The sequence below is a fragment of the Pimephales promelas genome, chromosome 7, assembly GCF_988280905.1.
Source record: "Pimephales promelas chromosome 7, fPimPro1.hap1.1, whole genome shotgun sequence".
NCBI classification, from domain to species: Eukaryota; Metazoa; Chordata; class Actinopteri; order Cypriniformes; family Leuciscidae; genus Pimephales; species Pimephales promelas.
In genome coordinates, this window is record NC_142775.1 from 35,007,176 (window position 1) to 35,020,269 (window position 13,094).

The window sequence follows — 13,094 nt, forward strand, 5'->3', positions numbered from 1 at the left end:
TAAGGTTTTGTTCTATATAGATAACAATTAAATATATGTACTGTATATATATTACCTAAATAATCAAACACTTATAGAAGATAATAAGAGTTACCTTCCTGCCTCTGGATTTATGTTTAGGGGGAAGAGGTGACGCTAATGCCTCGTGTGCTTTTACTCCATTGACACCATCAGGAACAAATGTATAGGAGCCACGGACATGGGAATCAGAACCCCATCTGGTAATCAGTGTCTTTGAGACTTCTGGCACTGACCAGCCCGTGAAAGACCTGAGCAACCTTAAAAGACAAAACAGAGTTTGTTATATATGGAGAGAGGCATGATATTTGGCCATGGTAAAATGATCATCTATTCCATCATTTATGTCACCATACCTCACACAGATAGCTCCGATTTCACTGTCCTGAAGATTCTCCATATACAGAGCTTCTCTACCTGTGATCCAGCCACACAGAGTCGTGGGATGACGAGCCACTGTGTCAAAACCAGTGATCTTCTTGAACCACGTCTTTTTCCAGGTTTCTCCTTCAGACAGAGACTCATAAACATCTTTATCTTCAGGCCCTTCTTTCCACACCAGCTGAACCCCGGAACAGTCGTCTGGCCAGAAACGTTCCTCAAAAAACAGGAAAATTTTGTCCACTATCCCAAAGCCAAGGTTCTCAATTGCAGAGAGCTTTTTCTCCGGTAAGGACGGTTCGAACATGGTTGTGGCTTTGTCTTTGAGAACCCCCAGAGATACAGTGACAATCACATGATCTGCCTCAAAGCTCTGTCCATTTTCACAGACGACCTTAACAGGAAACCTTTGATCTTCACCACTACCTTTTTTGACCAAGTCCCATTGGATGCTCTTGACCGGTGCACTACACTTGATAGTTCCCGAAGGCAGATCTTTCAGGAGAACATCCAAAATGGCTTGATAGCCACCAGGTCCCAATGTATTAAAAAATCCTCCCTCTAGAGCAGTGTAATTGCTAATCTGAGACGCAGAAACCTCATAGAGGGTAGAGCAAGCCTCATCTGTGCATTCGATTCTCTTGCACCATTCAAAAACTTGCCGGCCGTCCTCTGTCGCCGCTAGAGGAGCTTCACCAAAGGCATCATCCAGATAAGCACCTAGACTTAGTTTCCTGTGCCTGCTCTGGAGTTCATCATCAAAAGCTTTGTCAGTGAGCTTGCTGAAGAACGAACTCACCTGATCTACAACTTTTCTGGACACCTGCTTCCCATCTTCTTTGAAAAAGTAATCTTGAGGAGTTACAGAACGAGGCTGGCACATGTTTTTGCGTGCAGAAGGTCCCTCAGATAGCAGGTTCTCCTCTTTCGCAATCTTGAACAGAGGGTTTCCTTTCTGCCCGTGGATCCAGTTAGCTCCAACTTCAATGACATTCTCGCTGAACGGTTTAGTGGTGTGCGCTCGACCTCCAACTCTTTCCTTTGCCTCAAGAACCAGGACATTTTCAAATCCTGCCTCCACTAACTTGGCTGCAGCAGCCAAACCTGCAAAACCTGAACCTACCACTACAACTTTGGCATTTTCTGGTCCCGAACAAGAACTCATTATTGCTGCTTTGTTGAGTTGTTTAGAGAGAGAAAACCAGGAAATGTAGTCGTAAGGATTAAAAGCTATTCTTGCTCAGCAGGAAGTATCAAATAACAGAGAGTACAGGTATATGAGTGTCGTGCACAAAGCTGTAAAGGAGTTTCCTTTATATACCAGTGCTTAAACACCTGACCTTTGTAATTAACTGAATTTTGAGATAAGGGACAAACGTGTCCTACACACACAAAAGCCCTCTTTATGTTAAAAATGAAGAAGTTCTTTATAATCAGGGCATTTGTTGCTAATTTGAAAAAAAAAAATCCCCTTAATTATCTCTCAAGAATCAGCAAGCCCATACAAATCTTTGTAGAGATGAGACGGTCATGGGATCCAATCAGATGAAGATGCGTATGATACTTACAAAAAAGATGTTTCCTAGCAAAATCTGAGTAAAACTACATGAACGAACAATCTTGTTTTTCTGGTTGTTCTTCTTCTTGTGGGATTCTGGCAGTGTAGACGGTGCTGAGTGTATTACTGCCCTCCACAGGTCAAAGTTTGAACTAAATTCTTACATACAGTCCTGTGTCATGCAAGAACCGAAGAACTGCCTTGGAGATCAGTTTATGCTCGTCACTGTGTCCAAACAAAGATAAAAGTGAAAAAACCTTAACTACAAGTCCTGCCAATTGAACAAAGAATATATTTCTTTCTGCCCTATACTTTCTGCATTCTTCTAGGAAAACATACCCTACTGTCTCAAGACTCCAACATTCACACAAGCAAGAAACATGCTTTGCTTTCCTAATTCCTACAATGCACATAGCACAATTTCAGAGTTCTCAAGTTTTATCAAAAGCTTGGAGTGAGATCACATGTGGTTAGAGGTCACAATTTTACCCATTGTTCATAATTAACCAGCAAAAATGTAAATTATAACAATCGGTAAATCTGATAAGTAACAGAGCAATTCATTACATCGAATATACTCTTTAAAGTTATATTTCAAAATTACAAATATACAAAAATTACAAAAATATAGGTAAATTGCTCCAAACAGTTTGGAAAAAACGAATATTTTGCATTTTGAATGTGTCTAGCCAAAATGGTGTAATGATTTATTGTGTGGTGGGACATTGTGAACAAATGGACATAGAGTATTAAGGTGTGTGTGTGTGCACAAGACAAGAGTACAGCTATGAAATGTGTCTTATCTGCTTTAATACATAGCCTATAATGTAACTAGAAATACTATTAATGCAGTAAAATATATAATAAAATTAAGAAATACATATTCATTCCTTCCCATGCCATACCCACTAACATTTCCCTTAGTTTCAGATAATAAGCTGGCCAAACTCACTGAGCCAAAGCTTCTGACCTGGTTGCAAAGTAGCCTAGTTATAGAGTTTTTGACTGCATCAGTAATAATGTATATGAGGGGTTATATATTAAATGTTCTAGCCTAAAAATGTTAGAAGAGCTTTAACTCACCTTCTCCATCACGACGTGTGTTCGCCCGATATTGTTCGAATGTAAGGTGACCGAGAATGTTCCGTCAACTTCCGTGTTTTCGCGCATCCATGTTGCCCCTAGTAACGGACGCAATCTGGCTGAGATACGTGCTGGTGGCAGGAAACTTCACTTATGTGTGCCTGCGCCTCGTATACAACGTGATATATAAAGCTTGCTGCCAGGACAACTTGGTTAGCATTGCCCTTGAATGATCAGCGTGAGAAATACACAGTGTGGCGTGTGAACCCTGGTGTGAACTGGTTGAATTGCGTGTGTTTCACCCAATGCGTGAGACTAGAGAAGTCCCAACGGGACAAAATGTACATGAACATTCCTAACCTCAGGTTGTATGGAAAATGGAAAAGTAGTGTCTGAACATTCTTGTTCTCACATGCCTCCTTTAATGACAGTGTGAAGACGGCGACATTCGAAGATTTTTTTTCTTTTTTCAAAACGAATTTCAAATTACATGTCTTTGTAGAAAAATAAAACTAAATGCATTTTTAAAAGGACACTTGGTCCAACCCCCAAATTAACAAAAATAAATGAATAAATAAATTTTATTGACACGATTTCCCCCCCCCCCCCGGATGAAATACAGATTCTCCAACATCTCTCCTCCTCATGCAGAAGATGGCGCTAGTATTCTTTTTGGCCACTTGTGCGTCCTGAGGTAAAGTGGCTTCGCCCAAATTTAAGACAAACTGTTTATGAAATGATCTAGTATAGGCTATGTCAGAAACCTCCAAACAACGAATCCATATAGGCTACAACTCAAGCAGATAAACCAACGAAAACGAGAAATAATCGAAGAAAAATATCCTTCAATATATAATAACACGACAGGGTATATCGCTTACACAGTACATCCCAAACGCCAGAGTGAACTGCAGCTAACTTTCTGCACTATTCTCAAGGTTTGTATTCTATTGTGTCTGTCTCTGTCTCGCAAATATACTTGAATCCTACATTAGAAATATTTATACGTAGGCTATATTTAGTTATTAAAATGTATACGTTAAATAGTAGAATTTATTCACAATCATTGCTGTACCACGAGGTGTCTGAGGTAACCTGTTGGCCTGTTGACTGCTTGTTTTTCAAAGACATTTCAAGTTTGTTTAACGTATCCCTGATTAAACTCTTGTGCCCCTGATTGCAAGGCAAAGCAAGTTTATATTGCATATTTCATACACAATGGTAAGAAGTGCATTACATAGAAAAGAATCACAACAGATGCATAATAAACAAGAATATCACATATTATATAGCCTGTTTTATATATAGCCTAAATATTATGTAATAATTGTGTGTATCTGTGATGATTATTGTCAGTGATTTTGATTGCCTGTGCTAACCATAGATATTCCCAGCATAACAATTTATTTTAATCAAGGCACTGTCTCATTGCAAAAGTCATTTTATATTGAGCAACTTTCCCCCTCAAAAATATATTCAAGGCAATTTTTGAATGATTTTCTAAATAGTGCAAATTTTCAGGATCACGCTGCACCCGAGGTATCACAGTTTGAGGACCACTAATTTACTTCATTTAATATACTTAATTAATTAAATAAAACAAATTAGAAAAAGATTTAACATTGCTTGGTGTGTGGGAAATAATACTCCTCGGATCATATAACACAGTTTAACAAATGACCAGAATTAACAAATGTTGGAGTGATAACATTTGACCAGACAGAAATAAACAGACAGAGATAGAATGTGATCAGTTGGATGTAAGCATTCAGAAATTCTGTTTGTCAGGCAGCTATAAACTACCTATGGGTCATTTAAACACCAACATGTGGAAGGCTAGGGTGTGAGAAGAAGTCTATAAAATGTTATATGATCTTAAAATGTTATCTTCACGAACCCAAAGTGTAGGCTATGCTCTTTTCTTTTTGGTACTGTATGTTCAATCGGCGTAATAGCTTATGAGTCGTTCTGCTTCTCTGATGCCTGTGAGGTACGCTCCATGGGTCGTGGTGTAGAATTTATCATGTGTAGCTTCACCAGCAAACAACACCTGAAGGTGCTTCAAGAACACAGAGAGAAAAAAAATAATTTTGTTAATTTTTAACAATTATTTATGTTCATTGAAATAAAGCTGTAATAAAATAAAGGGAAATGAAACTAATTGATACAAAATAACTTGAAGTACTAAAATCACTAACATGTAAAATGACAAAACATTTTTTAACTAATAAAAATGATAAATAAATAATAAAAAAACTCAAACTTAAAAAAAACTGAAAACATTTGTATAAAAGTTAATTAATAAATTTTACAAATACAGTGATAGTACATAAATAATACTATAACACTTGCTCATACTAAATACATGCATATGAGCTAAATAATCGAACACTTATAGAAGATAATAAGAGTTACCTTCCTGCCTCTACATTTATATTTTGGGGGAAGAGGTGACGCTAATGCCTTGTGTGCTTTCACTCCATTGACACCATCAGGAACAAATGTATAGGAGCCACGGACATGGGAATCAGAACCCCATCTGGTGATCAGTGTCTTTGAGACTTCTGGCACTGACCAGCCCGTGAAAGACCTGAGCAACCTTAAAAGACAAAACAGAGTTTGTTATATATGGAGAGAGTCATGATATTTGGCCATGGTAAAATGATCATCATATATTCCATAATTTATGTCACCATACCTCACACAGATAGCTCCGATTTCACTGTCCTGAAGATTCTCCATATGCAGAGCTTCTCTACCTGTGATCCAGCCACACAGAGTCGTGGGATGACGAGCCACTGTGTCAAAACCAGTGATCTTCTTGAACCACGTCTTTTTCCAGGTTTCTCCTTCAGACAGAGACTCATAAACATCTTTATCTTCAGGCCCTTCTTTCCACACCTGCTGAACCCCGGAACAGTCGTCTGGCCAGAAACGTTCCTCAAAAAACAGGAAAATTTTGTCCACTATCCCAAAGCCAAGGTTCTCAATTGCAGACAGCTTTTTCTCCGGTAAGGACGGTTCGAACATGGTTGTGGCTTTGTCTTTGAGAACCCCCAGAGATACAGTGACAATCACATGATCTGCCTCAAAGCTCTGTCCATTTTCACAGACGACCTTAACAGGATACCTTTGATCTTCACCACTACCTTTTTTGACCAAGTCCCATTGGATGCTCTTGACCGGTGCACTACACTGGACAGTTCCCGAGGGCAGATCTTTCAGGAGAACATCCAAGATTGCTCGATAGCCACCAGGTCCCAATGTATTAAAAAACTCTCCCTCTAGAGCAGTGTAATTGCTAATCTGAGATGCAGAAATCTCATAGAGGGTAGAGCAAGCCTCATCTGTGCATTCATTCCTCTTGCACCATTCAAAAACTTGCCAGCCGTCCTCTGTCGCCGCTAGAGGAGCTTCACCAAAGGCATCATCCAGATAAGCACCTAGACTTAGTTTCCTGTGCTTTCTCTTGAGTTCATCATCAAAAGCTTTGTCAGTGAGCTTGCTGAAGCACGAACTCACCTGATCTACAACTTTTCTGGACACCTGCTTCCCATCTTCTTTGAAAAAGTAATCTTGAGGAGTTACAGAACGAGGCTGGCACATGTTTTTGCAGGCAGAAGGTCCCTCAGATAGCAAGTTCTCCTCTTTCGCAATCTTGAACAGAGGGTTTCCTTTCTGCCCGTGGATCCAGTTAGCTCCAACTTCAATGACATTCTCACTGAACGGTTTAGTGGTGTGCGCTCGACCTCCAACTCTTTCCTTTGCCTCAAGAACCAGGACATTTTCAAATCCTGCCTCCACTAACTTGGCTGCAGCAGCCAAACCTGCAAAACCTGAACCTACCACTACAACTTTGGCATTTTCTGGTTCAGAACAAGAACTCATTATTGCTGCTTTGTTGAGCTGTTTAGAAAGAGAAAAGCAGAAAATGTAAATGTAGCAGTAAGAACCTAAAGCAACTCTTGCTCCGCAATAATAGCAAATAACAGAGAGTACTGGTGATATGGGTGCAGTGCACGATGCTCTAAAGGAGTTTCCTTATATACCAGTGCTTGTAAAACCCGTAAAACCTGACCTTTGTAATTCATACAATACATAGTATCATTGTTTACATATAGATCAGGCGGTCATGGGAGATCCAATGGCAAATACAGATTTAAATCCTAAAGCATAAAGCATATGACCTCATCTCGTTTGCACTTTGGAGGCTATGAATTGATTTGCTGCCCAGTAAAACTACATGAATGAACATGTTCTTATTTTTATACTGCTGCCTTTATGGTAATGACAGTGTGAAAACAGTGAGATTTACATTTATCAAAGAGAAAATTCCAAAGAAATGTCTGTGTATTGTAAAAAAAAGAAAAGAAAAGATAATTCATTAAAAAATGTTAAAATTAAATACATCTTTAAAATGACATTTTGTCCAACCCCCTAACAAAACACAAACAAATAAAAAAAAATATGCAAATATAAAATAATACTTATATTTTTCTCTGTCTTATTTTTCTTTTAAAAACAATTAAGAATGACACTTCACAATTGCAAAACAGTCATCCCAATAAACAGACAGATTGCTGTAATTATTAATGCTTAAGCTCATATGAATAAGGGAACAATTACCCAGTAGGTCTATACACCTCGTCACCAGTTGGAGTGCCACTCCACATCAGACTTTTGTCATTCCCTCACAATCATCTCCCAAAACTCACTGCCCGGACTCTTCATCCATTATCACATTCACCTGTCTCATTATCTTGTTTAGCTCACCCCATATAAGTCTGTTTTTCTCATTTCTTATCTGCAAAGTCTTGTTTAGTGTTGCACTGCAATTCCAAGCATTCACCTTGGTTTAATGTAAGCCCTTATATGGTGCTTTTCCACTACACAGTACCAGCTCGACTCGACTCGCCTTTGTTTGGTTTTCCACTATGTAAAAGTTGCACTTGTACCTGCTTTCGGGTACTTTTTTTTTCATAGGTTCTGAGCAAGCTGAAGTGGTAAAATGTCACGTGAAAACACTGCAGACCGCTCATTGTTCAGAGAGAATCGTCACTATTCACTAATGAATAGATATTCCCAGCATAACAATTTATTTTAATCAAGGCACTGTCTCATTGCAAAAGTCCTTTTATATTTAGCGAATTTCCCCCTCAAAAATATATTCAAGGCAATTTTATAACGATTTTCTAAATAGTGTACATTTTCAGTATCATGCTGCATACCACCCAAGGTATCACAGATTGAGGACCACTAATTTACTTCATTTAATATACTTAATTAAATAAAACAAATTAGAAAAGATTTAACATTGCTTGGTGTGTGGGAAATAATATTCCTCGGATCATATAACACAGTTTAACAAATTGCCAGAATTAACAAATGTTGGAGTAATAACATTTGACCAGACAGAGATAGAATGTGATCAGTTGGAAGTAAGCATTCGGAAACTCTGTGTTTCAGGCAGCTATAAACTACCTATGGGTAATTTAAACACCAAACATGTGGAAGGCTAGGGTGTGAGAAGAAGTCTATAAAATGTTATATGATCTTAAAATGTTATCTTCATGAAACCAAAGTGTAGGCTATGCTCTTTTCTTTTGGCATTGCATGTTCAATCTTCATAATAGCTTATGAGTCGTTCTGCTTCTCTGATGCCTGTGAGGTACGCTCCATGGGTCGTGGTGTAGAATTTATCATGTGTAGCTTCACCAGCAAACAACACCTGAAGGTGCTTCAAGAACACAGTAGAGAAAAAATCATTTTAAGAATTTTTAAAAATTAAAAATTATTTATGTTCATTGAAATAAGGTTGTGATAAAATAAAGGGAAATGAAACTAATTGATGTAAAATAAGTTGAAGTACTAAAATCACTAACATGTAAAATGACAAAACATTTTTTTAACAAAAATGATAAATAACAAAAAAAAATACTCAAACTTAAAAAAACTGAAAACATTAATATAAAAGTTAATTATTAAATTTTACAAATACAGTGATAGTATATAAATAATACTATAACACTTGCTCATACTAAATATATGCCCATAACCTAAATAATTTAACACTTATAGAAGATAGTAAGAGTTACCTTCCTGCCTCTGCATTCAGATTTAGAGGGAAGAGGTGACGCTAATGCCTTGTGTGCTTTCACTCCATCGACACCATCAGGAACAAATGTATAGGAGCCACGGACGTGGGAATCAGAACCCCATCTGGTGATCAGTGTCTTTGATGCTTCTGGCACTGACCAGCCCGTGAAAGACCTGAGCAACCTTAAAAGACAAAACAGAGTTTGTTATATATGGAGAGAGGCATGATATTTGGCCATGGTAAAATGATCATACATGTATTCCATCATTTATGTCACCATACCTCACACAGATAGCTCCGATTTCACTGTCCTGAAGATTCTCCATATACAGAGCTTCTCTACCTGTGATCCAGCCACACAGAGTCGTGGGATGACGAGCCACTGTGTCAAAACCACTGATCTTCTTGAACCACGTCTTTTTCCAGGTTTCTCCTTCAGACAGAGACTCATAAACATCTTTATCTTCAGGCCCTTCTTTCCACACCAGCTGAACCCCGGAACAGTCGTCTGGCCAGAAACGTTCCTCAAAAAACAGGAAAATTTTGTCCACTATCCCAAAACCAAGATTCTCAATTGCAGAGAGCTTATTCTCCGGTAAGGACGGTTCGAACATGGTTGTGGCTTTGTCTTTGAGAACCCCCAGAGATACAGTGACAATCACATGATCTGCCTCAAAGCTCTGTCCATTTTCACAGACGACCTTAACAGGATACCTGTGATCTTCACCACTACCTTTTTCAACCAAGTCCCATTGGATGCTCTTGACCGGTGCACTACACTGGATAGTTCCCGAAGGCAGATCTTTCAGGAGAACATCCAAGATTGCTCGATAGCCACCAGGTCCCAATGTATTAAAAAACTCTCCCTCTAGAGCAGTGTAATTGCTAATCTGAGATGCAGAAATCTCATAGAGGGTAGAGCAAGCCTCATCTGTGCATTCGTTCCTCTTGCACCATTCAAAAACTTGCCGGCCGTCCTCTGTCGCCGCTAGAGGAGCTTCACCAAAGGCATCATCCAGATAAGCACCTAGACTTAGTTTCCTGTGCCTTCTCTGGAGTTCATCATCAAAAGCTTTGTCAGTGAGCTTGCTGAAGAACGAACTTACCTGATCTACAACTTTTCTGGACACCTGCTTCCCATCTTCTTTGAAAAAGTAATCTTGAGGAGTTACAGAACGAGGCTGGCACATGTTTGTGCGTGCAGAAGGTCCCTCAGTTAGCAAGTTCTCCTCTTTCGCAATCTTGAACAGAGGGTTTCCTTTCTGCCCGTGGATCCAGTTAGCTCCAACTTCAATGACATTCTCGCTGAACGGTTTAGTGGTGTGCGCTCGACCTCCAACTCTTTCCTTTGCCTCAAGAACCAGGACATTTTCAAATCCTGCCTCCACTAACTTGGCTGCAGCAGCCAAACCTGCAAAACCTGAACCTACCACTACAACTTTGGCATTTTCTGGTCCCGAACAAGAACTCATGATTGCTGCTTTGTTGAGTTGTTTAGAGAGAGAAAAGCAGAAAATGTAAATGTAGCAGTAAGAACCTAAAGCAACTCTTGCTCCGCAATAATAGCAAATAACAGAGAGTACTGGTGATATGGGTGCAGTGGTTTTAAAACAGGTTTTAAAACCTGTAAAACCTGAACTTTGTAATTCATACAATACATAGTATCATTGTTTACATATAGGTCAGGTGGTCGTGGGAGATCCAATGGCAAGTACAGATTTAAAGCATAAAGCATATGACCTCATCTCATTTGCATTTTGGAGGCTATGAATTGATTTGCTGCCCAGTAAAACTACATGAATGAACATGTTCTTATTTTTATACTGCTGCCTTTATGGTAATGACAGTGTGAAAACAGTGATATTTACATTTATCAAAGAGAAAATTCCAAAGAAATGTCTGTGTATTGTCGAAAAAGATAATTCACCTGTTTTTTTCATTTCTTATCTGCAAAGTCTTGTTTAGTGTTACACTGCAATTCCAAGCATTCGCCCTGGTTTAACGTAAGCCCTTATATGGTGCTTTTCCACTACACAGTACCAGCTCGACTCGACTCACACTTGTACCTGCTTTCGGGTATTTTTTTTTTCATAGGTTCTGAGCGAGCTGAGGTGGTACTAAAATGTGACGTGAAAACACTGCAGACTGCTGATTGTTCAGAGAGAATCATCACTATTCACTGTGTCATCATTGCACGTGCCAGACGAAGTATCCTGAATAACCTCCGCGATTTTTAAGTAGTTTGGCCAGAGTTTCCTGTGGCGTCGCTATGATGACCAGGTAGTATTGTGGAGGTAATGGAAAACTGAGCGAAAAGCGAGCCGAGTTGAGCTGGTTCTGGTAATGGAAACGCGTCATAAGAGAAATTATGCTAGACTTTTTAACAGGCATGAAATATCAAATTTTTAATGCCATTTATTTTTGATAAAATTCCAATCACAATAATTCCGCTCATGCAGAACATGACAGTTAAACTCTTCTGTGCGTCCTGAGATAAAAGGACTTCGCCTTTTCTGAAAAATGACTGAATGAAAATAAGCCAAACAATCAAGACAGGGAAAATATGTCACAGTTTGAACAGAGGACCCAAAAGCAGAGTTAATGCAATAATAGAGTTAATTTCTCCATAACTTGAAACAAGGAGACTGCTGTCAACAGACGCAGATCTGTTCAAAGCGAAAACAATAATGCTGTGCAAGTCAATTGTTGGTTCAGCGCCGGCAAGGAGGCGAGCAGCAACTCTTCCCGAGCCCAGTGAAGGAAACTCACAGATGGCAGGCAAGCAGGTAATCCTCAGACAGCAGGTGAACTGGGTAGAGAACAATGGTGAATCTCCAAACAAATTACAATCACATTTCGGAAGTTTTACCTTTCACTAAACATATTTAGATATATTGAAATCATCATTGTGATTTCCCGTGTATCTAAATATGTTTAGTGAAAGGTAAAACTTCCGAAATCTCCGTGTAAACAATGCGTGACGTAGAGATGAGAGATCACTTCCGGCGTAACGTTTGGACACGGTTCAGTTCGGTTCAGTTGGACATCTGATTCAGATCAGTGCACGTAGCTGATAACAAGAGGTAAAAACTACATAAATACTATTCGTTTTCTCACACAAACTGCTCGTTTCATGTCTTAGGCCATCAGTGTGTACTTACATTCATGAGTCATTAAATCATGTTTAATTTTGACTTCTCTGTGCATGCTCTTTGAGGTGGTGGACCCCCTAAAACTCCATTATATGACTGACGGACAACACCGGTTTGACCGAAAAATGTCAAAATTAAAAATACTGTGGAAACAAAGACACCTACATCTTGGATACCCTTGAGGTAAGCTAAAACATATTAAAAAAATAATTTTAAAGTGAACTATCCCTTTAAACCAGCCTAAAACCGTTTACTGGTTTTAGAGAGGTTTTCAAGAACCAGCAAATAGCAGCTAGGATGACTTAAGCATCGGATAGCTTTCCCGAGTGACTAGTTGCGGTCATAATTTGACTTCTATTCTCAAGCTTTGATCTCTAAGCTATTTAAATAAGAACGGTACTTGTTACAAGTTTGCTGTTTTGTTAGATTAAGATCCAAATGCTTTGCTCAGGGCCACACAAAGAGTTTTGCTGTGCCTTATTGATAGTGTGCATGAGTTAATGTATAATATTTGCATTAGCAAAGAGGTAACAAAAGATTTTCCATTTCAATGAGGTCTTTTTTCTGTTTATTGACTTTTCCATTAGACAGGTGGTGTGCCTCTTGTATACAGTAAATGATTAATACCAATGGAAATTACACATTAGACAGTATACAGTCTCCTCCAATAATTAACACTATACATGATTAACCTCACTTAACCTCACCAACTTTTATCTTGGCTCAAATATATTAAATTTTATTATAGTGCTTAAGCCACTTGTGTAAAAAGCAGCTTTTAGTCAGTGCTTGAAGGTATCCCATT

The 13,094-nt window shown here is 38.8% G+C and overlaps 3 protein-coding genes and 2 long non-coding RNA genes across 5 annotated transcripts in view; 2 read left to right on the forward strand and 3 right to left on the reverse strand.

Moving 5' to 3' along the window:
* The window catches only part of LOC120487185 (uncharacterized), a 13,853-nt gene extending 12,813 nt beyond the window's left edge, over positions 1–1,040 (forward strand). Inside the window, exon 3 of the long non-coding RNA XR_005624395.2 lies at positions 121–1,040. This is a non-coding gene — a long non-coding RNA (uncharacterized LOC120487185). The remainder of the gene's footprint in view (positions 1–120) is intronic.
* The window catches only part of LOC120487182 (spermine oxidase), a 4,321-nt gene extending 929 nt beyond the window's left edge, over positions 1–3,392 (reverse strand). The window contains exons 1-2 of the mRNA XM_039683426.2: positions 375–3,392; positions 95–278 (exon numbers count right to left, since the gene is read on the reverse strand). Coding sequence (XP_039539360.2) covers positions 95–278; positions 375–1,564 — 1,374 coding nt within the window. The 5' untranslated portion in view covers positions 1,565–3,392. The remainder of the gene's footprint in view (positions 1–94; positions 279–374) is intronic.
* Positions 3,393–3,478: 86 nt separating this feature from the next.
* On the forward strand, positions 3,479–12,980 carry LOC148978382 (uncharacterized). Its single transcript, XR_016169334.1, has 2 exons — positions 3,479–3,978; positions 12,355–12,980. It is a non-coding gene; the product is annotated as an uncharacterized LOC148978382 (long non-coding RNA).
* Positions 4,185–7,080, reverse strand: LOC120487179 (spermine oxidase-like). The gene is made up of 3 exons (XM_039683422.2): positions 5,739–7,080; positions 5,456–5,639; positions 4,185–5,099 (listed from the first exon to the last, which is right to left on the reverse strand). Exons 1-3 carry the CDS (start codon positions 6,926–6,928, stop codon positions 4,980–4,982), a joined length of 1,494 nt encoding a protein of 497 aa, XP_039539356.2. The 5' UTR covers positions 6,929–7,080; the 3' UTR covers positions 4,185–4,979.
* On the reverse strand, positions 7,647–10,648 carry LOC120487180 (spermine oxidase). The gene is made up of 3 exons (XM_039683424.2): positions 9,420–10,648; positions 9,136–9,319; positions 7,647–8,777 (listed from the first exon to the last, which is right to left on the reverse strand). The coding sequence occupies exons 1-3, from the start codon at positions 10,607–10,609 to the stop codon at positions 8,658–8,660; spliced, it is 1,494 nt and encodes a 497-aa protein (XP_039539358.2). The 5' UTR covers positions 10,610–10,648; the 3' UTR covers positions 7,647–8,657.
* Positions 12,981–13,094: the final 114 nt, after the last annotated feature.

What these genes read in the sequence shown, in the direction of transcription:
- LOC120487179 (XM_039683422.2), bottom strand. Translation starts at nt 6,928, where the DNA reads ATGAGTTCTTGTTCTGAACCAGAAAATGCCAAAGTTGTAGTGGTAGGT. An exon ending in ATCGGAGCTATCTGTGTGAG is followed by an intron (nt 5,640 to 5,738) that starts GTATGGTGACAT and finishes TTGTCTTTTAAG; the next exon opens with GTTGCTCAGGTCTTTCACGG. An exon ending in ATAAATGTAGAGGCAGGAAG is followed by an intron (nt 5,100 to 5,455) that starts GTAACTCTTATT and finishes GTGTTCTTGAAG; the next exon opens with CACCTTCAGGTGTTGTTTGC.
- LOC120487180 (XM_039683424.2), bottom strand. Translation starts at nt 10,609, where the DNA reads ATGAGTTCTTGTTCGGGACCAGAAAATGCCAAAGTTGTAGTGGTAGGT. An exon ending in ATCGGAGCTATCTGTGTGAG is followed by an intron (nt 9,320 to 9,419) that starts GTATGGTGACAT and finishes TTGTCTTTTAAG; the next exon opens with GTTGCTCAGGTCTTTCACGG. An exon ending in CTGAATGCAGAGGCAGGAAG is followed by an intron (nt 8,778 to 9,135) that starts GTAACTCTTACT and finishes GTGTTCTTGAAG; the next exon opens with CACCTTCAGGTGTTGTTTGC.